Source organism: Pangasianodon hypophthalmus, chromosome 23, assembly GCF_027358585.1.
Source record: "Pangasianodon hypophthalmus isolate fPanHyp1 chromosome 23, fPanHyp1.pri, whole genome shotgun sequence".
Lineage (NCBI taxonomy): Eukaryota > Metazoa > Chordata > Actinopteri > Siluriformes > Pangasiidae > Pangasianodon > Pangasianodon hypophthalmus.
The window spans coordinates 19,284,592-19,311,578 of record NC_069732.1 but is presented as its reverse complement, the minus strand read 5'-3'; the positions used below and the strand labels follow the sequence as shown (position 1 = coordinate 19,311,578).

The 26,987-nt window shown below is 37.3% G+C and overlaps 2 protein-coding genes and 1 long non-coding RNA gene across 8 annotated transcripts; 2 read left to right on the top strand and 1 right to left on the bottom strand.

Annotated features, from left to right (window-relative positions):
- The first annotated feature begins 180 nt into the window (after positions 1 to 180).
- On the top strand, positions 181 to 11,471 carry hoxa4a (homeobox A4a). Its single transcript, XM_026929368.3, has 3 exons — positions 181 to 1,419; positions 1,861 to 2,360; positions 11,335 to 11,471. Exons 1-2 carry the CDS (start codon positions 1,017 to 1,019, stop codon positions 2,184 to 2,186), a joined length of 729 nt encoding a protein of 242 aa, XP_026785169.1. The 5' UTR covers positions 181 to 1,016; the 3' UTR covers positions 2,187 to 2,360; positions 11,335 to 11,471.
- Positions 10,000 to 22,773, top strand: hoxa3a (homeobox A3a). 6 transcript variants are annotated; one of them, XM_053228321.1, is made up of 4 exons: positions 10,000 to 11,377; positions 12,989 to 13,063; positions 14,068 to 14,581; positions 19,624 to 22,773. In XM_053228321.1, exons 3-4 carry the CDS (start codon positions 14,185 to 14,187, stop codon positions 20,391 to 20,393), a joined length of 1,167 nt encoding a protein of 388 aa, XP_053084296.1. In that variant the 5' UTR covers positions 10,000 to 11,377; positions 12,989 to 13,063; positions 14,068 to 14,184; the 3' UTR covers positions 20,394 to 22,773. The 6 variants fall into 6 exon arrangements, with proteins under 6 accessions (XP_053084296.1, XP_053084293.1, XP_053084294.1 ...); XM_053228318.1 differs by having other exon boundaries at positions 13,526 to 14,581; XM_053228319.1 differs by lacking the exon at positions 12,989 to 13,063.
- Positions 22,774 to 24,231: 1,458 nt separating this feature from the next.
- On the bottom strand, positions 24,232 to 25,407 carry LOC113535844 (uncharacterized). The gene is made up of 3 exons (XR_004577059.2): positions 25,258 to 25,407; positions 25,041 to 25,148; positions 24,232 to 24,371 (listed from the first exon to the last, which is right to left on the bottom strand). It is a non-coding gene; the product is annotated as an uncharacterized LOC113535844 (long non-coding RNA).
- Positions 25,408 to 26,987: the final 1,580 nt, after the last annotated feature.

Genomic DNA, 26,987 nt, shown 5'->3' with positions numbered 1-26,987 from the left:
GTTATCACATTTATTGCGTTCTTAAATCAAACCTCAGTAACTCAAAATGCTCCCTATAAATAATGTCAACTTGGACCTAGAATAAAAACGTTCAAGAAAAAAAGTTCCAATAGCCAGAATATTATTGTACACGTTTAAATAATGAACTTAATATTTAAATTGGTGGATTACTTTCATAAAGCTTTACTGAGCAGTCCGGAATTTATTCTTCCTTTTTTGCTAGTTAAAGTAGGTTTGAGAACCTCTGCTGTAAACAAGTGTTTGTCATCATAAGCTTTTTATTTTCACTCAAGGTGCACTAAGAAATTAGAACCTTAAAGGTACTTCGTTTGTCCATATGGGGAAACGAAGAACGGTTAAATGGTCTATGAAGAACACGTGTTTCCCTATCAGAAGGGATTCCAAGTACAACCCTAAGAGCTCTGCACCGTTCAATGCACCGTTGAAGAAACCGTGAAGCACCCTAAACTGCAGGTGTATGCTAAATTCTGATAAATACATTTTCTTCAGATATTACAGTCTATGAGATATTACAGTCTGCACGATACTGTAACAGAATTTTTGTTCCTATTATTAACTGAATGAACGCGTGAACAGGAATCTGATAGACCTATAATTTCTAAGGAGAAACTAAAGGCTGTATACTTATTCTTATAGATCTTCTTGTACAAGCTATTTCAAACAGTAGGTTGGTCTTCTCCGTATTAGTGTGCATATTTATTTCAGTGATCTCTTAATCATCTATTTGTTGGTAACTTTTTTTAGTTTTCATATTTTAAATTTTACTAAGAAATAGAGACGCGTGGTCATTCCGTCAAATTATCCTTGTGCTCATTGTTAGCTTGCGATTGGTGCTTGTTTAGCCGGTACCCACGGAAGATTTTGATTGGTCTTTTTTTTTCACGTGACTAGACAACTTCGTACATTTGACAGAGGGAGTAGGTGGGTTTTTGAAGACATCAGGAAAAAGACAGTGCTACAAAAATAGAATAGTTGCACTTCACAAATTAATAACCATGAGTTCATACTTGATCAACTCGAATTACATCGAGCCAACTTTCCCGCTCTGCGAAGAATACGAAGACAACGGATACATCTCAGTCTCTTCCGACTACTACGAGCGACCGAAAGAATCAAGCTTCTCCCATCACGAAGGGGCAACATACCAGCGGTCAAACTACCAAGACTCGAGCTATGATTACGGTAACATCTCAACCAACGGCCTCGTCGACTTAAACGATCGGCTTCACGTACAGCCTCGGTCTGTTCCACAAAATCATGGGCCCCACCTCGATACCGAGGGCTGCACAACGACGGCAAACAAGGATTGCAGCCTCGCCACTGAAGCTCACTCTGACCCGCAGAAGGGAAAAGAGCCGGTAGTGTATCCTTGGATGAAAAAAGTCCACGTTAATACGAGTAAGTATAAGTCACGGTCAATAAATCACCGGTAATCAATACGGCGTTCGTCGGAACACATGAAATGAACCTGCTAAGTAGCATGTTTAACCCTTATCTGTGCGATTTATTACCCCGGACGCGTTGTCTCGGTAATTAGGAGCCCACGTAAATTTTATTATCTGCTTCTGTTTCATGCTGTCTCAAAGACGCCCCGTTGTTTATAGGTGGTTTTCGATAATACTTATCATACCTTTGAGCATGTTGGCTCCCGTACAACAGCCTCAGCTAGACACAATAGGGTTGGTTGAAAATGAAACACATTAGTAACACCTAATCGAATCTAACGATATAAGACACATCTGTACTGTTCTTCAAGATTTTTTTGGCTGCTTGGTGTTCATGGTAATATATGAATGCCATGTGTATCCATGATACCTTTTTGTTTATTTGTTTGTTTAGTGACCGCGAACTACGCTGGAGGAGTGCCTAAGAGGTCTCGCACCGCCTACACTCGCCAGCAAGCTCTTGAGCTTGAGAAAGAGTTTCACTTTAACCGGTACCTGACCCGCCGTCGGCGCGTGGAGATAGCGCATACCATGTGTCTGTCAGAGCGACAGGTAAAAATCTGGTTTCAGAACCGCCGCATGAAGTGGAAGAAAGACCACAAACTGCCCAATACGAAGATCCGATCTAGCAGCTCTTCTTCCTCCAGCCACCAGGTGAAAACGGACGCGGGCCAGCAGCAGCAGACATTACTTCCCACGCCATGTTCGTTAAGTCTATAGTGGTGGAAGAACATTAGAACTGAGCAAGGCGAAAGAATACAGAGCAGTATTCGGACTAACTTCACAGTGTTATTTTCTATTTAATACTGAAGAAAGGGGTCCCATTCAGATTGATCCATTTCTCACCTCTCTTTACTCGGACGTTTTGAACTGGGGAATCCACCCATCTAACGGGTAGCTCACTTTGCTTCTTTTTTCTTTTCTGGAAAAATGAAAGAGTTTAACACGACATTCTTGCTGTCAGTATTAGACAATGTCCGCCATTTATGAATAGGAAGCGTGAATCTTACATTTGGACCGGAGTTCTCTTCATGGAGATGGGCTGTGATGCGTGTACAAATTAGATTAAAGCACAAATGTAGGAATAATCTCATTCTAAAAAAAACAATCCGTAAACTTAGTCTTTGTTAGTTCCAAGTCTTTGTGTGTGGTGTGTTTAATGTCATTCAAGCTGTGAATAATCGTGTACTTGGTTATTTGTACACCAGTGCAATGCTGTAGCATTTGAAGTAACTGTATCAGAGGAAACAATAAATGCGTTTATTGTCAGTAATTCGTACATTTAGATTAGGCAGACTCAATAATCCAAGACTACTATGAAAGCGTTTTACCATTACTCGTAATCGTTACTCCAGAATGCTTTAAAAATACAGTTGATGAGAATGTCACATTCAAGAGTTGATCTCTTATTAACATGTATTCCACCCATATAGGGCAATACTGGTTGAACTATAACCATACATCGCAGGCAACGTATATACTTTTAATATATTATTTTGAGTAATCTCTACCATGATGTAGGATAAAACTCTGAGCAATCATGTACTAACTGTTAATACTGTTGATAAAACTAACAATAACACTTTATTCACTTGCCATTTCTCCGCAGGCTTAAACTGAGCTATACTGAGTTTTATGCTCAATTAAATTCCAACATAATTAAGCCTTTAATGAAGTCGATCTGAAATTTAGTCCCTGTACTGATTTACCTCCGACAGAGTACATTACACTGATAACACACACACACACACACACACACACATATATATATATATATATATATATATATGTGTGTGTGTGTGTGTGTGTGTGTGTGTGTTATCAATGTAATGTGATATATATATATATATATATATATATATATATATATATATATGTTATCACACACACACACACACACACATATGTATATATATATATATATATATACATATGTGTGTGTGTGTGTACGTATATATATATATATATATATATATATATATATATACATATATATATATATATATATATATATATATATATATATATATATATATATATGTGTGTGTGTGTGTGTGTGTGTGTGTGTTTTATCAGTGTAACGTACTCTGTCGGAGGTTCATTTATTCAATGCTGGCAATTTACAAATAAAATTATAATGAAAAATAATGCGCCAATATAAAGCAATTATGTTAATGTGTATTATATAGGCTCCAAATTCTCCAAAACTGAAAAAAAAGAAGTCTATGTATACACTTAACCTTTACATACTTTTTACGTAATAGTTATCCTACCATTACTAGGCAACATTTAAATAGCTGTGCTTGGGTGCGATTCTAGAAAGCGTTATGGAATCAATTAATTCAATTCATTTGTCTTCAGTAACTGCTTTTTTGTTGCACCATTTAAACGTACAGAAGCTGTCGTGGTTCTCGTACACTGAAAAAACTGGAATATGTGGTCGGTCAGATTTAAGAGAACATATTACGTAATTTCACCGTATCACACTATGCGTAAATGTACGAGTTTCTAATTACTAGATTGAATTGTGTAGAGTGAGTGTGATCAATTCTAGGAGTATGTACGCAACCAATTACATAATGAAACCTCGCGAGGATGTTGACACTGACAGGAACTGTATTAAATTGGCGCAACTAAAACGCTTGTGGTAGAACAGCACAAGAAAGAGTGCGATTTTATACAGGGCTTTGAAATATACATGATCAAATCATCTTGGATGTACAAAAACGAATTGTGTTAGGTTAACTCAATTCAGTCACGTGTAACCGATGTACTTGTTTGAATTAAGTAAATTCAGCGGGTTTTTTTTATTTATTTATTTTTTTTTTAGTGTAGATATTGGCTAAAAACTTTAGGTAAAAAAAACGTTGAGTAATTGCAAAAACTACCAGGAAACACCTCTCAAATGAATCGCCTATTTTTCTGACATCTGTAGTAGATTCCTAAAATGAATCGATGTGTTCTTTGTATGAAAAATATGGTCCTATTTTTTCCTATAGAGTTTTTTAATATTGAACGTAATATTTAGCTTTAACGAATACACAAATACACTTAATGATATCTCCTGTAGTATTTTAAATTAAATGGCGTACATCGTCCATAGGCATGTACAGAATTAAGGATTTCAGGCTATATATTTTACTACTACTATAATACTATATTTTTAGTATTATTCCACGCTGTTGTTTTATAAGGAATTTATTTTTGTCGCTTATGCGATGCCAGACAAACCATCCCTCCACTATTATAATTAATTGTTCTGACTTTGAAAATCGCTCTTATGAGAATGTTTTTTGTAGCAACAGACATCCAAAGCACCTTTTCATCGCAGCTAAAAAATGACCCAGTGTAAGGCGGTACCTGCCAAACACTTCTGAGTTCATGCAAAGGACACAGAGTAGCTGTCCAATCATCAGTGCAGCACTGTGCACGACCCCTGACCTCTGACCTTACTATCTCAAGTGCCCTTCCATGCAGGCTTTTTTTTTTTTTGGACGCGTGGGGCAGTAGTGAAACTCAAACATTAAAAAAGGCCGTAAATTAGCCCACTAACCAATATATATACGTTTTCCGTAAGAAAATTATACAGCAATTCAGCAAAGTCTTGCGGATTACTGAAAGTGGAAAGTATTATAAGTTAGTAACCTGTTCAGTGAAAATAGTTTGTAGGCCGTTCCATTGAAGGCCAAAAAGATACGGTGTGTGCTGTATCTGTGTTTTCAGCATATGAACATACTGGAAACAGGAATATTTAGCGAACTAAATACTGAAACTAAAAGACTGTCTCAAGACTTTATTGTTGACATAATCAGATAGTAAATTTAAACTTCAGTTGTGCAGTCGCTTCACATCTCGATCCATCGAGCTGTTTAGATTTACCCACGTAACATGCAAGGAATTACACACAACTGGTGACATTTATTGTTAGGAGACGTTTATTTAACATTTATGGACTGAGTGTCTACAGGTGTCTATACTTTGTAGCAGTCAGTAAGTTTCCTGACACTGGAGAGGACAAAATGAGTTTAAGCTGTCCAGGTTTAAGGTAAAATAACAGGCTGCGTTTCCCCCATCTCATTAATTTGAGGGGAGAATACAGGAAAGGCAAACAACTGATTGGAGCTGCTATAACGTGATAACAGGCAATAACTTGTCTCGTGGACGTTCTGCGACATTAAATGTAACTATAAACTGTTAAAAGCGCGATGTGTCGTTCATTAATAAATTCATGTTCAGTTAATGTGCCAGATGGGGTGGTTTGAGTATTTCAGAAACTGCTGATCTCCTGGGGTTTTCACACAAAGCAGTCGATATAGTTGACACAGAATGGTGCAAAAAAAAAAACATCCTGTGAGTGACAGTTCTGTGGGTGGAAACGCCTTGTTGATAAGAATGGTCAGAGAAAAATGGCCAGATTGGTTTTGAGCTGCCAGGAAGGACATAGAAACTCATATAATCACCCTTTACAAATCACTCTTTTAAAACCACCTGCCTAATATTGTGTAGGTGCCCCTTGTGTTGCCAAAACAGCTCTGACCCATGGATGTGGCACCAAAATATTAACAGCAGATCTTTTAAGTTCTGTAAGTTGTGAGGTGCGGCCTTCATGGATCGGACATGTTTGATCAACACATCCCACAGATGCTCGATTGGATTGAGATCTGGGATAAATGGAGGCCAAGTCAACACCTTGAACTCTTTGACATGTCAGTATCCTGCTGAAAGAGGCCACTGCCATTACTGAATACCATTGCCATGAACTTGGTCTGTAACAATGTTTAGGTAGATGGTGTCAAAGTAACATCCACAGGAATGCCAGGACCCAAGGTTTCCCAGCAAAACACTGCCCAGATCATCACACTGCCTCTGCCGGCTTGACTTCTTCCCATAGTGCATCCTGCTGCCATCTCTTCCCCAGGTAAGTGGTGCAAATGCACCCGGCTGTCCACATGATTTAAAAGAAAATGTGATTCATCAGACCAGGCCACCTTCTTACATTGATCCTTGGTCCAGTTCTGATGCTATGCCCAATGTAGTTGTTTTCGGCAGCAGACAGGGGTCAGCATGGGCACTCTGACTGCCCTGCATCTATGCAGGTCCATAAGCAGCATGCTGTGATGCACTGTGTGTTCTGACACCTTTCTACCATGGTCAGCATAGCCAGCCTTTGCTCCCCATGTGCATCAGTGAACCTTGGGTGCCCATGGTCCTGCTACTGGTTCACCGGTTGTCCTTTCTTGGGCCACTTTTGGTAGGTACTAACCACTGCATACCTGGAACACCCTACAAGACCTGACATTTTGGAAATGCTCCCACCAAGTCGTCTAGCCATCACAATTTGGCCCTTGTCAAAGTCACTCAGATCCTTATGCTTGCCCATTTTTCCTGCTTCCAACACATCAACTTTGACTATGCACTTGCTGCCTAATATGTATCACCCCTTGACAGGTACCACTGTAATGAGATAATCAGTGTTATTTACTTCACCTGTCAGTGGTTTTAATGCTATGGCTGATCTGTGTATATACAACTACATGCTCTTCTCCACCATGCTGGTCCATGAAGAGTTCGCCTCCTAACTTAATCCATAATCATAGCATTTCAGCACTTGTTAAAACAATGGCTATCAGTATGTCAGTATTATATTAAGCATTAAATATTTAGTACTAATAGTTTTTTTTAATTCTCATTTGTTGTATTAGTTTATAACTACATACCATGTGGAAGTGTGGAAGTCAGAAGTCTACAATCTACAAGTGTACAGGTCTGCAAGTCAATACACTCTACAAAAGTATAATTTCTGATTTGCCCTTTAGTTCGATAGTGATTTTTACTTTATCGGCATAGACTATCTCATTATAAGTAATCACTCTTTTCTTTCACACAGCCACAGCTATGTTCATATCACTCTTAGTCGAATCTAATGTTTGAGAACAAGTAGGCCTACTTAATATTAACCTTATGAAAACTGAATTTTTTAAATTCTGCTTGCCTTAAAAATGTTCCCAAAAGGTTCAAGTGGGTGGAGAAATGATTAGTTCACAATGCGCGTTGCATGTAATCACATACTAATCATAATAAAACCACAACATCACAACGGTAATGTTATTCTGTATATACCGCTAGTACTGAAATTTTGTAATGAGCTTTCGTGAAAGTAATTTATAACAAAATCATAAACAGTTATATTTAACTGTTTTTTAATAACTCCGAAATCAAAGAACAGTTTTGCGATGTTCATTAATAGGGTGACGTGCAAAAGCAGGTCTGCAGCCTTACTGTCACAGTAAAGATGACGTCTATTTCTTGCACGAATTTTATAGCACGGCAGATGACAAAAGCTAAGCATTAAGAAATTTATACAACTGTGATTACATGATACATTGCCGGAACAATTTGTGTTTATTTTCAGCACACTATCTATTAGCGTGCCTCAGGTCATAGAAAGAAAACTCTTAAAAATAAAAGTACATAACAATTACAAATAAATAAATAAAAATAAAATAACATAAAAAACATAGTGGCTCCATAGTAATCACTGTTGAAACAATATTAGTTCTTTGTTACAAAATTAGCAAAACTTTTAGTAAAATTTCTGTAACATTTCGCATTGCAATTCCAAATATTTTTAATAGGGGACATCTTAATGCTTTTCCAGGGTGCTGACCGTCTTATTATATTACCCTTGATATTGGCGCATATAAAATGGATGGATTTGGCGGGTAACTGTATCTTTTGTGCCAGTTCCAAACGCCAGGACTGAAAAAAGACATTTTTCTTTCTATGGCAAAGCTCCATAAACATACAAGAGTAGAAATCCACTCTGGCGAAATTTCTTATTGTTTAAATAGCAGAGGTTAATGGTCTATATCCAAAATCCCTAATGATATTTGTCGAGAAAATGCATGTCACTGTATTTATATGTAACATACACGTGGGAGTTAATGTTGTCAGAAAAGTTCAGGTGAGAAGGCGAAAAAGGACACAGCTGCATTTGAAAGAGATGAACAAGCTAAATACAATCCCATGTTTTAAGAAATTGTTAAATTAAGGTCATTAGGGGAAAAATCGTTGTTTAAATCAAAAATCTTAAGCACTGCCGGGTTTTCAACAATTCCTAATTAAAGAAGATTTTTTAAAACTCATAACTCCCAGAAAGGTAAATTCGACTAAGTTCAAGAAACTTTTACTTCTGTAAAAGTTACATATAAATACATTGCATTAATCTGTAAATAGAAGAAAATGTCCTAGGGCAACATGAAGGCAGAGAATGGGGGAGGCTTTATGTCCGATTGAGCTGATTAATGGTCTTCAAGTCTACCACATATCCACTAGACTAGCCATGCGGGTTAAACAATGTGTTATCGACAATGAGCACCCAAAGTGCCACATCACAGATATCTCGAGAGACAGATGACCTCCCAGGAGCCCAGTATTTCCCAAGCATTACTATGATCGAACAATGCTTATTAAATTTATGGTTATATTGTGCATCGTGGTATGAATTTTATCTTCACATATAAGTGACTGAATATTATATGTTAAGATACTGTCGGTAGTGATTAACCGCGGAGTTACTGGTACTCTGCGGTGTAAGGTTGAGCCACTCTCCACGTGTTTTTTAAGGTAAAATAAAAAGCCCCGTAATCGCCACATTTCCCGGATGACTGCTATAGCGTTTTGATGCGCAAATTCAATTGATAGCTACTTATGTCCTGTCCACAGCGAGCATATGATTTTTGTTCTTTAGCAAGAGAATGGGAGAGGAGCAATGCAAAAAAAAAAAAAAAAAAAAAAAAAACAGGTTGAAGCACTTAGCTCCCGATAATGGAAAGAAAGTCCAGTGTTGAGTGATCAGCATGTCAAACAAAGCCAGGGATTTCCTCGTTCAGAAAAGCTCCAGCCCCTCCCCTGGGCTTCACACCCATTCATCTACAATCAACAGACACTCGAAACTTTAAATAAGCCTATCCTCACCTCGCGCAATCCCACGCACCGCCACCGCCACAACCTGATTATAAAGTCAAAGTTCATCCGATGTAGTGTGGTAAAAAGACTTCGACGAGGACATAAAAAAGGTGTAAAAATATGGAAGTTTCGAAAGGTAACGGGTCCTCGGGCATTCAGTGCTACTCTGTATTTTATCTCCTCAGTGATCCGACTGCGTGACAGACTGTCCTCTTAGTGCTTCACGTATTGAAATAAATGTTTTAAAGCTGGGTCGTGAATCACGTGATCAGGGCGCAAAATATGGACGTGAAATAATGCCTGGGAGGTGGAGGAGGTGGTGTGCGATCAAGCTTTGGTCTGGTATGGTGTGATCCCACTCCATTCAAAAGAGCTGAGTCGGGCCATTGTGACTATACTGAAGATAGATAGATAGATAGATAGATAGATAGTATTACATTGCTGGACGAGTGTTTTCTGTCATAAAAAGAGGATCCGTGCGCAAGGAGGATGGATTTTATTTTGAGATATTTCCCTTAATTGTTCATTACTCTAATGAGTTATTGCAGCCTGGGAAAAGGTGAGTGGCAGTAAGCTCGCGTTGAATAAACATCACACTTAAGAATATTTAAATAGTTATGATTACATTACAGTGTAATTATTGTTTTTTTTTTTTAATTACAAAAAAATGATATAGTAACAACACACATAGACATAACTAAAAATCATGTCTATCAATATATAGTCAGGCATCAAGTCCTCTTCAAAACAACTACTGATCAGATTTCTAACCCAAAAAAACCTCAAACTAGAAATCAAAATTGTTTCCGGCGGTATTGCCACTAAAGTACTGACTGGACTATTTAAAATTTCTTAGCATTAAGAATATTTTGTCTTAAATAGCAACCCATCAATGACAAAGAATTGATTGTTAGGAAATATTGTGGCCTATATTCCGTCTGTAAGAAAATGCTACTTGTATTTCTTTATTATATTTAGATTATCTGGCCTTAATTGCTCACAATACATTTACATTCTAATGAATCATTCCTTAGTTATATAGAATATTTCAGTACTTTAATCCTTTAACAGCATTTTCCATCACTTATTTTAAATGTAACCTTTTGGTTAATTGTCAATATATGTGTCTGTGTATATACATACATACATATATACACACACACACACATATATATATATATATATATATAATATAATGTTGCATGAATTGAGAAGTGCTGTCTTTAAAGTTGTAATAATTATTAATTCTTTTTAGAGCAGACGACGGCGTGGTTATGGTTTATATAATATTCCAGGTTGTAGAGTGTGTAAATAGGGTTCGTCCCAGAAGAACAAATCAAAAGAAGAATAAAAATCAAAGGAGCATTGGCTAGTCGTTTCATGTGAAAGTCCGCAAGGGAAACGAGGATATAAAGCGAGACGGAGTAGCATCCAGGAGCGCGCAACTGCGCCGAGGTCAAGGCACCCGAGCCTTGATTTATGGGCCGGGGGACCCCGGGCAGCTGCTGGTCACGAGCTAATGAGTATTCGATCCAGATTCAGAAAGAAACGAGGAAAGAAAAGAAGGAAGGAAGAAAGTAAGAAAGAAAGATAGATAGTCTTGAATGATTTCCAGTGCTGAATGATTTCAGGCGCTACAGGACCCAAATGAACACCGGCTAACTGTTAATCCACGTCTTCCTTTAAACCGCAATCGTGTACATTATTATTATTATTATTATTATTATTATTATTATTATTATTATTGTTAGACTGTATATAATATGGTAAGTGTATACAGTCGCCACATGACATTTTAAATATGAGATCATCCTTAAGGCTGTTATGTTATTATGCCGCGCTGTGGTAGCGTCTATAATGAAAAAGTAAAGAACTTTTCATTTCCATTTTCTTTCTACAGACTTAAATGAAACTAACCTACTGGAGACTGTGTCCATTGTACGGTAAGTGGAAATGAAAATATGTGCAACTACTCATGTCGTTGTGAGCTGGTTTTTCATTAAATACTTATATAGGCCTATCTTTTAAAAAGCTAACACACGCAGTAAAACTACGGTTTAGAGGTGCAATTTGTCATTTAAAAATGATATTAGAACAATTCCAAATGAATAGGTTTTCATGTGTTCTTTTTTTAGATTGATAGGCCACATCAGTGAAATATAACCCGTTAAGTATTCGCTTACTTGTAACGCAGAATCCTGGGCTTCTTGACTATCGTGTTAACAATTAGCTAGTCAAAAATTCCGAACAATTACTATAATAAAAACAATGGAGTAAATAATTAACCATTTTTTTGTTAAAAAGTGCTGAGTCTACGACAAAAATGCACACTCGTAGATTTTTAGATCCCACTCACCAACCCACGCCCTGCTCTGCTACCGTTCATCTTTATGTGTCCGTGTGAGGAATTCAGCGTTGTTTAAAAAATGCTGTTACCAATTCGTGAGTGTGAGTGGTGTTATTTTATTATTTTTTGCGAAAATCCAGACATGTTTTTCATTTGTCGTTTTTTTAATTTCTTCTACTTTTTTTCATACTTCGTATAGATTATACCTAACTTCGATAGTAACACGCTGTCAGCTTTTCAGTCTATTTTATAGAGCAACGGTAACAAAGCAAATTTAAACCTACTAGGCCAACATTTTCCGTTTATTGTGACATCAGTTTGCGGTTATTTAGAAAATGTACTCATTATCCTGTAGGCTATTTTATTTTTTATGCCTGTGTAAATGTTACCTGCTATCCACGGATTTAAAAGGGCATGTGGTATTTCTGTCTAAACGTCATTTCATTAGTTGCAGAATTTTTCTACATGCGTCTCTAGGGTGTTTGCTGAGATTTGTGAGTGCGTCTGTGTATCTATGTGCACGCGCGTTGATGTGTCTATACGTGTATGTTGAAGGACTCACTTAAGCGCAGCCCATTGCCAGATTTAATGTCGGGCATTAGAACAAGGGCATGTCTTTGGCTTATTTTATGTTTAAGCGCCAGGGCCAGGGCGCACGGGATTGTAATCTCCATTTTGTACCGGTCTACGTGATCCTATAAAAACAAGAAGACAGGGTTTTTTGAGCACCCTTCGGCTCGAGTCACTCGGTGGTTTGTTTTAGTTCGAGCTCCCAGGGCTCCAGAAAGTGCGATTTGCTGCTGTTTTTCCGACTGAACTTTTCTCCGGAGCCGCTGAATGAGAGCAGCTCGCGCCGTGCTGTGCGCTGATCGTCACAAGCGAAGGTAAGAAAGCGAGAAGTGGAGGCTATCTCGTAGATGTTTAATAGCGGACTTTGTGATTTATGAGCGCGCGACTTAAATCTCGGTTCAGGGAGAGTTCACACGCACACACACACACACACACAAGCCAGGTTCCTCTAGTGCGGCAGCGGGGTCTTCATACTTTTTCGTGTGAGAGAAACTAAGGAGGGATTTTAATTTCACTTGTTAACCATTGACGGCTTTTATTGCCTTTTTATTCACTTTATATTATTATTATTATTATTATTATTATTATTATTATTATTATTATTGTTATCGTTGTTCTTGTTGTTGTTATGTTGCAGGCCTATTGTTACTCATTGCTGTAGACTACAATTTGGGTTTTTAATGTTTAGGTATGAACTTATTGAACTAGAACGGTAAGCCTACATATATTTTATCACATTCTTGATTTAAATCTTGTATTATATAAATGTAATAATTTGCAACTAAAATCGAATATCGTATGTATTGATTATTTATTTAAATTCTTACATGAGAATTTGACCGAAAAATTATGTTCTGTCCAGATATTTATATTATACTCTTCCAACAAACGATGTTACATTAAATATTTTTAATTAGGCCTATTCATTCTAACTTTTCTGTTCTATATACATCACAGTTTGTCTTATATAGAGAGTGTATTATGTTGTTTGGATTATTTATTTTATTTTTATTTTTGCAATTTCTGTTACTGGCTTGACTTTGATGCTAACATACATAAAGCTGCCTCCTACTGATTACTGAAGCTCACTGCCTCCTCATCTCTCTCTCTCTCTCTCTCTCTCTCTCTAACCTGGTAACCCTCATACATCAACCGGTGGTGTATGCGGCGACAGCAGCCATTATTATGAGCTGCTGAGGAAAGGTTCACGGCGTGGTCATAGGGACGCACGGCCGCCCGGTTTTTCAGGTTTCCCAGAGGACCTCTATCCGTCTTTGTTGGGCGTTTGCGAATGGAAGGGAATGGGTCGTTATGGTCTCATGGGCAGCTGTGGCGATCGGCCAATCAGGTTGAGAGTGAGAAAGGAGAAAATTCTTCCGACTATCAAAGCCAAATCCACATATATAAACCCGAAAATTCCTCGCAAATTACAGATTATCAAGCACAATATCAAGAAAAGTATAGTAGGAAACAGGTAATGCAACAAATGACTTTGACCAGTTTATGTGTATTTCTACACCAAAGACCCAGTTCGGTGTATACAGAGCAGTTCCATGTGTTTATGTCAAGTCAAGTATTCAGTCAATTGTCAGTATTCAGTATTATTTCCCTTGGCCATAAGGTAAGTGGCAAGCTCTCTTCGCTGTCAGCCAGGCTTTGAAAAGTAAGATGGATAGGGCCGATTTCACTTGCCTATCCTATCTCCTTCTACTTTAGGTGCACCCCAGGAGACTATTGGAGGAGAGGAGTCACGTGATAACATCGTGCAAATGTTCTTCTACGACGGTGTCAGGACCCTGTCAGCTATTAAAATAAGCATTTGGAAACAGCAAAATGCAGAACTCGACCTACTGCTACGGTTTGGCCATTTACAGTGGCTACTCCAATCAACGTGCCAGTGGATTGAGTTACGATCAGCAGAACTATTTCTCGACCATTCATGCGGAAAGTGATGACCAACGACCGGCCTGTTCCCTGCTGTCCTCCACAGGCTCCGGCACGCTTCACCAATTTGAAGGCTGCTTGCAGAGCAAAGGAAACCAAGATACACTAGGGGCCAATGATCGACTGTCCCCTAATAACCTAGCCCAAAACTCAAGCAATGGGCAAAATGTAAAGAACTCAGGACACGGTTCTCTAACATCAGCCACCCGCAAGCAAATCTTCCCCTGGATGAAAGAATCGCGTCAGAACGCCAAGCAAAAATTAAGTAGGCCTATCACAAGTTCAGGTGATTACAACAATAAGTCCAATAAGTCTGTAGGTCTGCATGCACATAAGGTCTTCTAAATGAAAAACAAACAAATAAATAAACAATCAAACAAACAAAACCCCAAACAAACAAACAAAATACGAATAAAAAAAGAAATAATGTATTGCCCCAAATGTGTTTAGCAGCGAAGAAAACAAAATAAGCTAAAAGCGAATGTAAGTGCTGTGGCAGAGGGAGAAATGGCAACTGCAAAGAGCGTAATGTTGTATTGGTCGATAGAACGTTGGCATGAATTTAGCAAAGCGTGGTGTAGCTGCCTACTGTTTTTAACACTATACTAACCTAATTAATAATAATAATAATAATAATAATAATAATAATAATAATGTGAGTTTCAGTTTCCTGTAGAATCCAACAAGGCAGGCGCTGGTATTTTTTATGCCAAATATGTTCTTTACACTTCTTTTCTCCTAACTTCGTAACTTCTCCTAACAGATTCGTTTTCCGTTCTCCTGTCTTCATCTCCAGGCTAATATAAATGCATTTTGTATGTAACATTGTCCTCCACGATTTCTCTTTCAATGTGTGTACAAACCGCAAACATAAAGAGGAAAAAACTGAAACATGATTTATTCACACAAATGGTTCATTTGGTTTGTCAATTTATCTATCAGTTTGTTTATTTAGTAGCACGCGTTATTTACATTGTATATTAATACAAATTACACAATCAACTGCATTTAATCGGCCTTAATCAATATTTTAATAGAGAGAGAGACGATATAAAGAGAGATTGTGTCGTGTTTCAGGAAAAAATGGGCAGTAACTCAGGCGTATCCTCGTCCTTCAGTAGGCCTATGTGTGTAGTGCTGCTTTTGAACTGCTTTTACAGAATTAAGGTTTTGTTTAAACTAACTCGTTCTCACCTTCAACGTCTCAAACACTGAAGCATGGACCTTTAACATCACTGTATACACGCCGAAGGGCTCCTGTCTCTTCTCTATTTTAATGTGCTCACTGATCCTGTTATGAGTAACAGCCCATATGTTTCATCTCTCCGACGCAAACAGCAAACGCCGTTACTGCAAAATAGTGAATAAATGATCAAAGCACAGTGAACAATAAACGATAACACTTTTGTAATTTTCTATTCGTACTGTTCCTTAGTGATAGACCTCTCTGCACAGGGTCATAATATTCTACTCGTATTTGTCAGTAGGAAACTGTTTATTACATATTTGTGGAAGCCTCCTCTTTAAAGCTATTTTTGTTGGCTATCATGTTGGCTGAACAAAACACTTCCTTGAGTTTTGGGGAAATTTCCTGTGTCTACAACAGTCTCCTACAGCTAAAGTATATTCTATAGCCTTCCCTTATTGTCAAACCTGTGTTTATTTTCTTGATTTATTATTTCTAATTAATATGATACTAATAAAAATTCACTAAAGGAGCGATTGCACCAGAATTCACAAATAAAGTTTTTCAATCAAAATTTCTGATGGTCTAATGCTCCATTGGCACCTTGTAAGGGTTAATTTGCAAGTTGCAATGACGTCATTTCCCACTTCGGGACGTTCGACGTACTAACCGAAAAAAAACCATGGATGCCTCCACGAAAACTTATCGTTTGTTTTCCTCTGTAGAGCACGTAAAGCTAATAAAAATCTACTGTTCTACTGTAGTGACCTTTAAATATTTTGTACTGAAATTGCAGCACAGCAACAACAGTGGACAAGCCAGTAGCCATAGCAACAAGCTAGCCAAGTAAGGTTAGTTCTGTTAGTATTAACTCTAATGGTGATTATTACCATCTCAAAACAGCGAATAGTATAGTCAGTGTTATAGATCTAACAAAGCACTGTGTCTGTATATCAACTGATCGACAGACAATACTGCTGTAAACTCATTATAAAGTAGAGAATGGGTACTTCACACCTTCAAGCGGCTACGTTAATTTGACGTCACTCCGTAAACTGGGAAGGAACTGGTAGTTGAGAAGAAGTGGGCATTTTTGGTGGTTTCAACCAGTTTTAGAAAGGGAATTACAAGTTGCAACTTCTCCTTTTCAATGCAAATATGGTTTGACTTGATCACGTGGTAACGCGGTACAAACGAGAAGGGGATATGGGGAAGATGCTGCCTGATCTGAACTACGCCTGTGTTAATGGTTTACAGTTTGATTCATACTGATGCTCATGCACAGAAACGTCACATGTTATGAAACCCACGGTTATATTGTACAAATGCAATGCTGAAATATGAATCATAACATAAAACTCTGTTAATAAGTCTGTCATTATGAATAGTATCGAGCATAGTGGTCTAGACTTCCCCCATTTTGTGCACGCCAGTTTCATAACGTAACATTTTTACGGCAGTTTGAATCGAACTTTAAACCATTAACACATGCGTAGTACAGATCAGGCAGCATCATTGCTACCTGATCACTGTCCCCTCCACAATTTGCACTGTACGCGTGTGGCGAAAATCGGGCAGGGGATGGGGATCTGGAAAAAGGAACCGTGATACCATGTGACTTAAAAGCCTAACTGTGTTTGTGTAGAAGTTAACCTTACAAGACCATCAGAAATTTTGACTGAAAAAAGTGATTGAACTCTGGTGCAATCACTCATTTGGTGGAAACAAAAGTATTTTAATCAATGTCTTATAAGAAACAATAAAACATGAAAATTAATACAAATTTGAAAATAATGGAAAGTCATAGAATATAATTTAGCTATAGCAGGCAGTTGTAGACACGGTAAATGTTCTAAAACTAAGAGAAGTGATTTGACCAGCCAAGATGATAGTGCACCAGAAATAAAATTAAGATTTCCACAAGCAAATAATAATCTGTTGATAAATATCAATAAATAATAAATACTGATAAATATCCTGAGTAAAATATTATGATCCAGATAGATCTAAAGAACAATATGAATAGAAAATCACAAAAGTGTTATTCATTATTACTGACTGTGCTTTGATCGTTCATTCACTTTTTTGCATCGGACCTTTGACGCACAAGGATGATCTGCAAAGCCAGCAAATGAGTTTATCTTTTGTATCGGAAAGATGGCGCCAGTGGGCTTTCATTGATAGCAAAGGATTACCAGGAACCTCAGAATAGTGAAACCAAAGGCATCCATTGGCATGTATGCAGTGACGCTAAAGGCCCATATGCTTACAATATTACATATGTAACAATATTTGATGTGTTGGGAGTGAGAATGGGTTGGTTTGTACATGGTAATGAAATACAGTTCCCTCCAAAAGCATCGTAACAGCAAGGTCAATTCTTTGTTTTTGGTATACACTGAAGACATTTGGGTTTGAGATCAAAAATGAATATGAGACAATAGATCAGAATTTCAGCTTTCATTTCCTGATATTGACATCTAGATGTGTTAAACAACTTTGAACATGGCACCTTTGGTGGCAAACCACCCAATTTTTAGGTGAGCAAAAGTATTGGAACAGATACTTTTAAAGTAAATTAAAGTAAATAACACTTACTATCTGGGTGCATATCCATTGCTTTCAATAACTGCATCAATAACTGCATCAAGAACTGCATTCTTCTTTTTTGATGCTTTTCCAGGCTTGTAGTGTAGCTTCTTTCAGTTGTTGTTTGTTTTGGGGGTTCTCCCTTCAGTCTCTGCTTCAGGAGGTGAAATGCTGCTCAGTTGGTTTAAGGTCTGCCGATGGACTTGGCCAGTCTAAAACCTTCCACTTTTCTCCCCTAATGAAGTCTTTTGTTGTGTTGGCAGTGTGTTTTGGGTCGTTGTCATGCTGAATGATGAAATTCCTCCCAATTAGATTGGATGTATTTCTCTGTTAATTGGCATACAGAATGTTTCTGTAGACTTCTGAATTCATTCTGCTGCTACCATCATGAGTTCCATCATCAATAAAGATTAGCGAGCCTGTTCTGGAAGCAGCCATGCAAGCCCAAGCCATGACACTACCTCCACAGTGCTTGATCCATGAGCTTGTATATTTTGGATCATGAGCAGATCCTTTTTTTCTCCACACTTCGGCCTTTCCATCACTTTGGTTCCAGAGCTTTTGTGACTCATGTCTTTATTTCTTTGCGAATTCCAGTCTGTCCTTCTGATTCTTACTGCTGATGAGTGGTTTGCATCTTGTGGTATGGCCTCTATATTTCTGCTCTCGAAGTCTTCTTTGAACTGTGGATAATGACACTTCACCCCTCCCGTATGGAGGTTGTTGGTGATGTCATTGACTGTTGTTTTTGGGTTTTTCTTCATTAGCTCTCAAAACGTCTGTTCTGTCATCAACTGCTGTTGTTTTCCTTGGCCAACCTGTTCCATGTCTGGTTGTTAGTGCACCAGTGGTTTCTTTCTTTTTCAAGACATTCCAAATTGTTGTCTTAGATATGCACAGTGTTTATGCAATGGCTCTGATTGATTTTCCTTCTTTTCTCATCTTCAGAATGGTTTACTTTTCTCCCATAGACAGTTCTCTGGTCTTCATGTTGGTTTATCCTTTTTAACAACAAATGCAGTCTTCACAGGAGAAACTCAGGGCCCAAACCAAGAGGAAACATTCAGAGCTATTAATTGTTTAAACAATCAATCTAACAGTGCATACCTGGGCAACAAGGAACACCTGTCGGTCACATGTACCAATATTTTTGATCACATGAAAAAATGGGTGGGTTCAAACAAAAGATGCCATGTTCTAAGTTGTTTAACACTTTAAATATCATATGAAAATATATAATATGAAATTCTGATCTATCATCTCATATTGATGATATATCATCTTCATCAAACCCAAATGTCTTCAGTGTATAGCAAAAACAAAAGATTTGGCCTTGCTTTTCCAATTCCTTTGGTGGGGACTGTATACTTAAAGAGATTTTCAGCTAAGTGCACGCTTAATGTCTTTATTCCACTAGGGGCACATCATTACTATTGTGGAAAGGCTCCATGAGTCAGTGTAGGTCTATATATTTAGAGTTTATTTAATTTTAATTCATTACAATATTACCTTATATTGTTGACTGTACTGATTGGTCTTTCCTCTGTGTTTAGACAGCTGTTCAGGAGACAACAGCCCAACCAACTCTCACACTTATAAGCGTGCACGCACTGCCTACACCAGCACACAGCTCGTTGAGCTTGAGAAAGAATTTCATTTCAATCGCTATCTATGCCGCCCACGGCGGGTGGAGATGGCAAATCTGCTCAACCTGTCTGAGAGGCAAATAAAGATCTGGTTTCAGAATCGCAGAATGAAACACAAGAAGGATCAGAAGGGACAGTCTCCGAATAGTCCAGTTCTGCCGACTTCAGGCTCTGTGGCTGGGGGACAGGGATACATAAGCTCAATACATTCCATAGTAAACAGTGTGCCGTACGTACTATCCCCAAAAACACATAGAAATGCTCAGAGGAACACCTACCGCCTGTCTACATCATATCCAGAAGCCTTAAGCAATATGTTTAACAACTGCCCATCTTCTCAAAAGGCATATATGGGGACCAGTTCAGCGACGACTGAGTGCGACATGCACCATTTCCAAGGTAACAATCACTTCAGCGAGCAAACGCAGGGCAGTAATGTATATGTAGGTGCTAATGGAACCTATGTGGATAGCATTGGCAGCACTGGGAGCTCAATTTATGACCTGCCACAAATTCCTCAAGCTGCTCATGGCAATATAGACTACAACAGTTCCATCAGCATGGGGAACAGCCATCATGATGGAGCACTGGAGCCAGCTCCATACACATACTCAGACTTTAGACTGCACTACTCTCAGGGAAAAATTCAGGAGGCACCTAAACTGACACATCTATAATATTATTATGGCTTTTTTACATTATTTATTCACTTGCACCCATGCTGAATTGACACAACAAACCTTACCTTTTTTAGTCCTCATGATTTTCATGAGTGAGGTAGTTGTCTTTTCTTGTTTTAAAATTGTTCTTTTTTTTAAATACAGTGTTATATTTTTACATACTTGACAGACACAGTAGTTAAGAAGTAATAAGAAGTTGTCTTTTTTTTCATCTGCATTAGTCACCCTTCTGCATATGAAATCATCTTTAAACAGGGTATAGTCAAAACGGATAGTTCTGATAAATTGCTGCTCCACATTTGAAGATTTCCTCTTTATTTCTTTCATTCACATTTTGTTGTACTTGAGGGGAAATAACCTACAACCTGGACTTCTATTTCGTCTGGCTTACTTCTGAAAATCAGGCTACACAGAAATATAAAATTTCTATTTACTCCAATACACTTTGAATTTTTCTAGTATTCTATAAAACCAGTACTACAGTAATCTGGTGTAATAGATCTCTAGTATGTTATACTAGGCAAAGAAGGCATTGGTTTCCTACTATTATTAGGAATTTAACCACACGGATATGTGGTCTATTTTGGAAGATTTTTTAAAAAAATATGGTAACCCTAACACTATGCCTTGGACACACTGGAAAACACTGGCCGCTTGACAAAGACGACATTTTCATTCACAAATTATAACAGCAAATGGCATTTTTGAATAAATTCCAATTTACTTTATTCAGGTCCTGACCCAGATGCCATGTGGACATTTCTGGAAAGCTTTCTATCTTCTATCTAATGTGACTGAGTAAACAAGTTAACTGTTTCAAAGCAGTGATGTTGTTCCCAAATCGAGAAACTGTTATTTAGGCCACAGTTGACAAAAATATCTAATATTTTGTCATATTTACTACAGTTTAGCTTGGTTACATCCCAGAAAGATCTGTAAAGTTCACTGGACATGCTGCCAAAAGCAAGCTGTAAAGCTTGGATATATTCACAGTGTTTCTGCAAGTCACAATGGGGTACATTATACAGTGTTTTTTCCAAGAAAATTTTGGGTTTTGGGTTATAGGTTTATTTTGTAGCTCATTAAGGCAGAGTTTTGGTTAGGTTAAAACTCCCATTTGTATAATTTTAATGAACTTAGTATTTGTTCTGCGACCAAATTGGCTGGAACATTAGAAAAAGATTAATCTTGTCCAGTGTCAGTGAGCTTGTGCCCAATGTAGCCTCAGATTCCTGTTCATGGCATTCAGGAATGGAATCTAATGTGATCTTCGTCTGTTGTTGTCCATTCCCCCCTCAATGTTTGGCATGTTGTGGGTTCTGAGATGCTTTTCTGCTCACCATGATTGTAAAGCGTGATTAATTGAGTTACCATAGATTTTCTGACAGTGAGAAACCAGTCTGGTGGTTCTCCTGCAATCTCCCTCATCAACAAAGTGTTTCTGTAGAACTGCTGCCCACTTGATGTTTTTTGCACTTCCACCATTCTATGTAAACTCTGTAGACTGTTGTATGTGAAAATCCTAGTTGACGAGCAGTTTCTGAAATACTCAAACCATCCCACCTAGCACAAACAACCATGCCTAAGTCACTGAGATCACATGTTTTCCCCATTCTGCTATTTCTGATAAGAAAACCCAAAGTGTATATTTTACTTAATTTACTGGGTTAAATTTTCATATTTTTTGCAAGTGCTCACAAAACTAGAAAGAAAAGAAGTAATGTTTACTTGAATCAATTGGACTCTTAGGCATACTGACCAGAGGAGGACCATGAGGTTGCTGTGGTGCTGCACAGACATTAATGTTTTTTTTCTATTTCCTTTGCATATGTATAGTAACAAAATTTAAATTAATAGTCATATAATATGGTATCTGTGCCATATCTGGGTGTGGACATGGCTTTTGACCTCAACTTGAATATTGGCTTTAAGACCAGACGTTGCATTATGAAATATTTTGCAATAACATGTGTTCTTATTAAAATGGAACACAAGTTCTCTTGGTTCAACCTCTCTGTGTTTCTCACTCAGTTTTATGGGTTGTGTGTGCAAACAAGTTCTACCAGGTCAGCAGTCTGTGTAAAGACTGGCCCAAGAATGACATGGTCCCATTAGTTAATAAGAGCTTTGTTTCCTGTTTGAGTCATTTTAGTTGCCATTGACAATTTAGCAATAATTCAGCTAAGTTTTTAGCAAAATCAGATTTATACACAATATAAGGTTTAAGTGATGTGTAAAGTGCGATGTATAATAAGAGAAAAAACAGTTTACGTTAGATTTGCATTTTTGTTTAAGCTCTCTTGCATAAAACCAATAAGTAAAACAAAGGAGCAATAGGTGGATTTACTTGTTTTATTTGTGCAATATTTAACCATTTAAATCAAAATTTACTTGAAGTTATATGAAGTTGATTTTACTTTAAAAAAAAAGCAAATGAAAATTTGTTTTAAAAAATCTTTTAATTCTTTATCATGTACACAGTTTCCAGAGAAACAGGACATTTCGGACAAACCTTCTTTATCAGCTGTGCAAACATATTTATATTTCATTCATACCCTGTAAAAAAAAATTTGTTGTTTTAAAATGACTTAAAAATTAGGGCAACAGTTTGCAGGGATATGTTACCACAGGGTAAATATCACTATGTTCACAGAACTTCTTCTTCTTCTTCTTCTTATAATTATTATTATTATTATTATTATTATTATTACCAGCAACTCAAATATAAAAATTTTACGTGAAATTTACTCGTTTTGTAGTAAATACAACTAAATTAAGTCAAAATGAAATTCAAGTTGTTCTAACTAAATTCTTCACGTTCTGCTAAAATCGATGCAAACTGTTGCATTATTTTGCTTTCAAATTTATTACTTGTCTCACTTTCTTTTCACTCAAATAAATTAATTTTCCCACATCAAATGCCACATCTGCATGTCCATCACTTTCAGATGAAAGTTGTTAATGGACCAAATAGACAACAGGCTTAACCAACTTGTGTGTTTATTTATTTTTATTTTTTTATTCAACTAAACTGAGATGTAGAAAATCAATTTTACAAATCAAGAACATTATTCGTGCGTTTTGCGTGGCCAATGACCTAAATATCCACTTTTGAAACGACACAATACATGTCTACACATCAAGTTAGCACGCTAGAATTTTAGTTAGTCAGCTAACTAGCAAGCAGGACTTGCCAAACTTGAATTATCCAGGGCACATTTCATTATGTTTGTATGTTGAGCACCACGAAGCACATAATATATCTGTCTTATAACGTTGATATGGGCTAAACAGTAAGCTAAACGTGAGCTTACTATCCATTTCGAAAGCAAATCACTCAGATAGATAGAGATTCCACAAAGAAGCATTTCTACAATTGTATAAGGTCATTATAAATGTATAAAGTACATTTAAAGATATTATTATTTCAGATATTTACATACTGCTTCCAAACCACAGGATTGACCTAACAGTCCTAAACGATGGCGCCTGTGTTGCGCGTGCCTCATTGGCCATTTGAACTGAACGAAAATACGTTGTGCCAACTCAGTTCACTGATGTTCCCCGGAAGTTTAGAAAAATTAAGTAGATTTTCAAGCTTCCTGAGTTCACTTTGTAATTTAAACGGTATATTCAACTAACTTAAACATATCTAGAAAAAGAAAATCATTTTATTTTGTGCATTCTGGAAATGTTTTAAAGTGTAATTTGCCTTGAGTCAGAATTTTAGTGTACGATAGAAGAGGAAGAAAGAAGTACATTATTTCAGTAGTGATAAAGCACCGAATAATTAAAAAATTATAATAACATTAAATCATTAAAAACCTTGCGTGTTCTCATGAAAAGGTATGTAATGCGTGATCTTCAGTAATTCCAAGCATTTTGTTGAGTGTTGAGGTCTAGCAGCAAAGGCCTCGTTCCTCCGAGCAGATTCATCCATTACACTCTGACAGCTTCCCAGGTGCCCCCGTGTGCCTGTGAGTGGAGAAGAATTGGAATTGGGGAATGGTTGTTTTTGTTTTTAATTACACAATTCCAGAGAAAATTTGGCAATTGCCTGCATAAACGTGTCCTGAGCAACACAAAGCCAAAGTGGTGAAACGTGTTGCGCAGTGTTACGTAATATTACAATATTATTTTTATAACGGTTTGTCATTCACCATCTAAATAATTGCTGCTTTAATATAAGCCTACATCCTGAGGCGCCCTTGTAGGGTAAGTTTATTCTTTTTACAAATTTTCTCTAAGAAAAATAATAGATGCTTTAACTTCGCATTATCACAAAGAGTATATAAGTAATCACAATATATATAAGTAATATGTAAACGGTTTTTAAATTTCAATTTCCATTTACATATTTATGCCTTGTTTAGGCTGCATGCTCTAAGCTTCTTTGTATTTACTATATTTTTTGCTTTTTTTTTTAAATTATTATTTTCAAGTGTACTAAAGAGCAGTCGCCTGTATCTTTGGAGCAGCTTTATGACATTTGATAAGCAGAGCACGCCAGAGCAAGAAACCGTATCCGTAAGCACAAAGACTGGCGCGCATGTTTACCATACATTACATAAAAAAATAAACGAATATTTATTATTTTAAGAAGTAAAATCTGAGTTGAGTATTGTTGAATAATGGAGGGCATACTTGTATCGTGTTTTCAACGCGCAAGAGATCCCCAGTCACTAGCCTTACTACACAAGCCAGTGTAAATTAATGCTCCCCTCGCAGAATGATTCCTCAAAATGTTTAAGACTAAAACAAGCAAACAAAAAAGATCGAAATAAATTGCACTGAACAGAAAATCTACAGAGATTGTCCACAGCAGAAAATTGAATAAAGCAGGTAGATTTAGACTACTCACCACTTGTACATTGCCTCTAATATTGTTTTATCCAAAAGCGATTTAGCTTGATTTAGAGTGTAAAACGGAATAAAACAGGAGAGAACGTCTATAGTGTCTTCTTGGTCTCTTTCTGGTTGCGTTGGATCTTGCGCAGAGTTAGAGAGCTGAAATATGTTGTGGGGGTGCGACGCTGTCAGACCTTTTGGTGAATAAGATTGATCACGCGCAGGCTTCCTTCACTCTTTGTTTAGTAAAAGTGCAAGCAGCCCGCATGGTCTTTCGATTCACAATTCACCAAACAAGCAGGATGCTTGAAAATGACACTTCCTATTAAATAACCTATGCAATATTGTGTATTATTAATGAATAATATAATGCTACTCATATACCCTCAATGCTATACCCTCAATTCTGATTTTTTTTAATTATTTTTTTTTGTCTTATAATGTAAGACAATCAATCTTAATCGTAATGCATAAAAGGTCACAAAACGTTGTCTGCGTACTCTGTTAGACATAAAGTAAAAGAACAGATAATGTTCTCCTGATTGGACCACAAAAAGACACACTAACATCACTGTTACAATTAAAGATGTCGATTTATCTGTATGCAGCCTATGCCACACAAGTGCAATTATGTTATGAGACTATGTAAAATATATGGCTAGACCTTAATAGTAATTTAGATTTTTTTTAATATCTGCTGTCAGTATTGAAGGTAATTTTGCAAGCAGATCATATACGTTCTTGAATCTGGCTGTTTTCCGAAGGGTTATAGTTAAATATTCTCGTCAATGTTATAATGCAATAATGTTTTACTCTTGTCCTCATTATTAATGTGTCTTCAGCTAGCATACTTTTGCAAGGAAAATAATATTATATGTGGTGATGCCAAAGTGCCATTGCCTCGTTTAACTGCAAAAACACAACGTCGCTATAAATAAATAAATAAATAAATAAATAAATAAGATTTCGCAAGGCGTTTGTTTACATGAGTGTTTTGGGTCGTCGCCATAACGGTGTTGTTGCTGTTGTTGTTGTTGTTGTTGTTGTTCTTCTTCTTCTTATTATTATTATTATTATTATTATTATTATTATCATTATTATTATCATTAAATTGTCACTAGGCAAAAACAATTATGCGTTAGTTTTCGGTCCAATTTCAGAAATGTTTCCATGAAATGAATTTCATAATGGAAGGGCAAGGGCTATAATCATTAAATTCCAAAATAAACAGAATTTATCTGATAGCATTCTGATTATCTTTTGTCCAAGGTTTTTTAAAGCACCCTCAAGTTAGAGAAACTTTCCCCTCTTATAAGACGAAGCCATGAAATGAAGCCATGAATTACGAGTTTGATCATGAAACGGGCTTCAGCAAATAGTGTGCCTGACGTCTTTTCCTCATATCGACGACGCTTTCAGAGCTCATCATTTTAGGGCTTTAGCCGTTTGCAGGCGCTTATCCCTCCTCCCTTCCCGCACACATTTCCTAGCCTTGAGTCCCGGGAACCAGCAGCGTGGCAGCATGGCCGCCCCTCTGCTACTCTGCCGCCGGAGTTGCCGGGGGTGCGAGAAAAAAAGGCCTTGAAGAAAAACTGCCAATCTACACACCCAAGAGCGGCGAACCCGAGTGGCGGTCCCCGAAGAACGGGCGGGCAGTCTGCGTGACTTGGGAAATGATGCGTAAAAGAATGGTAATGAAAGAGCTCGAAGACTCCCAAAGCTATGTTACCGTGTTCTGTAATT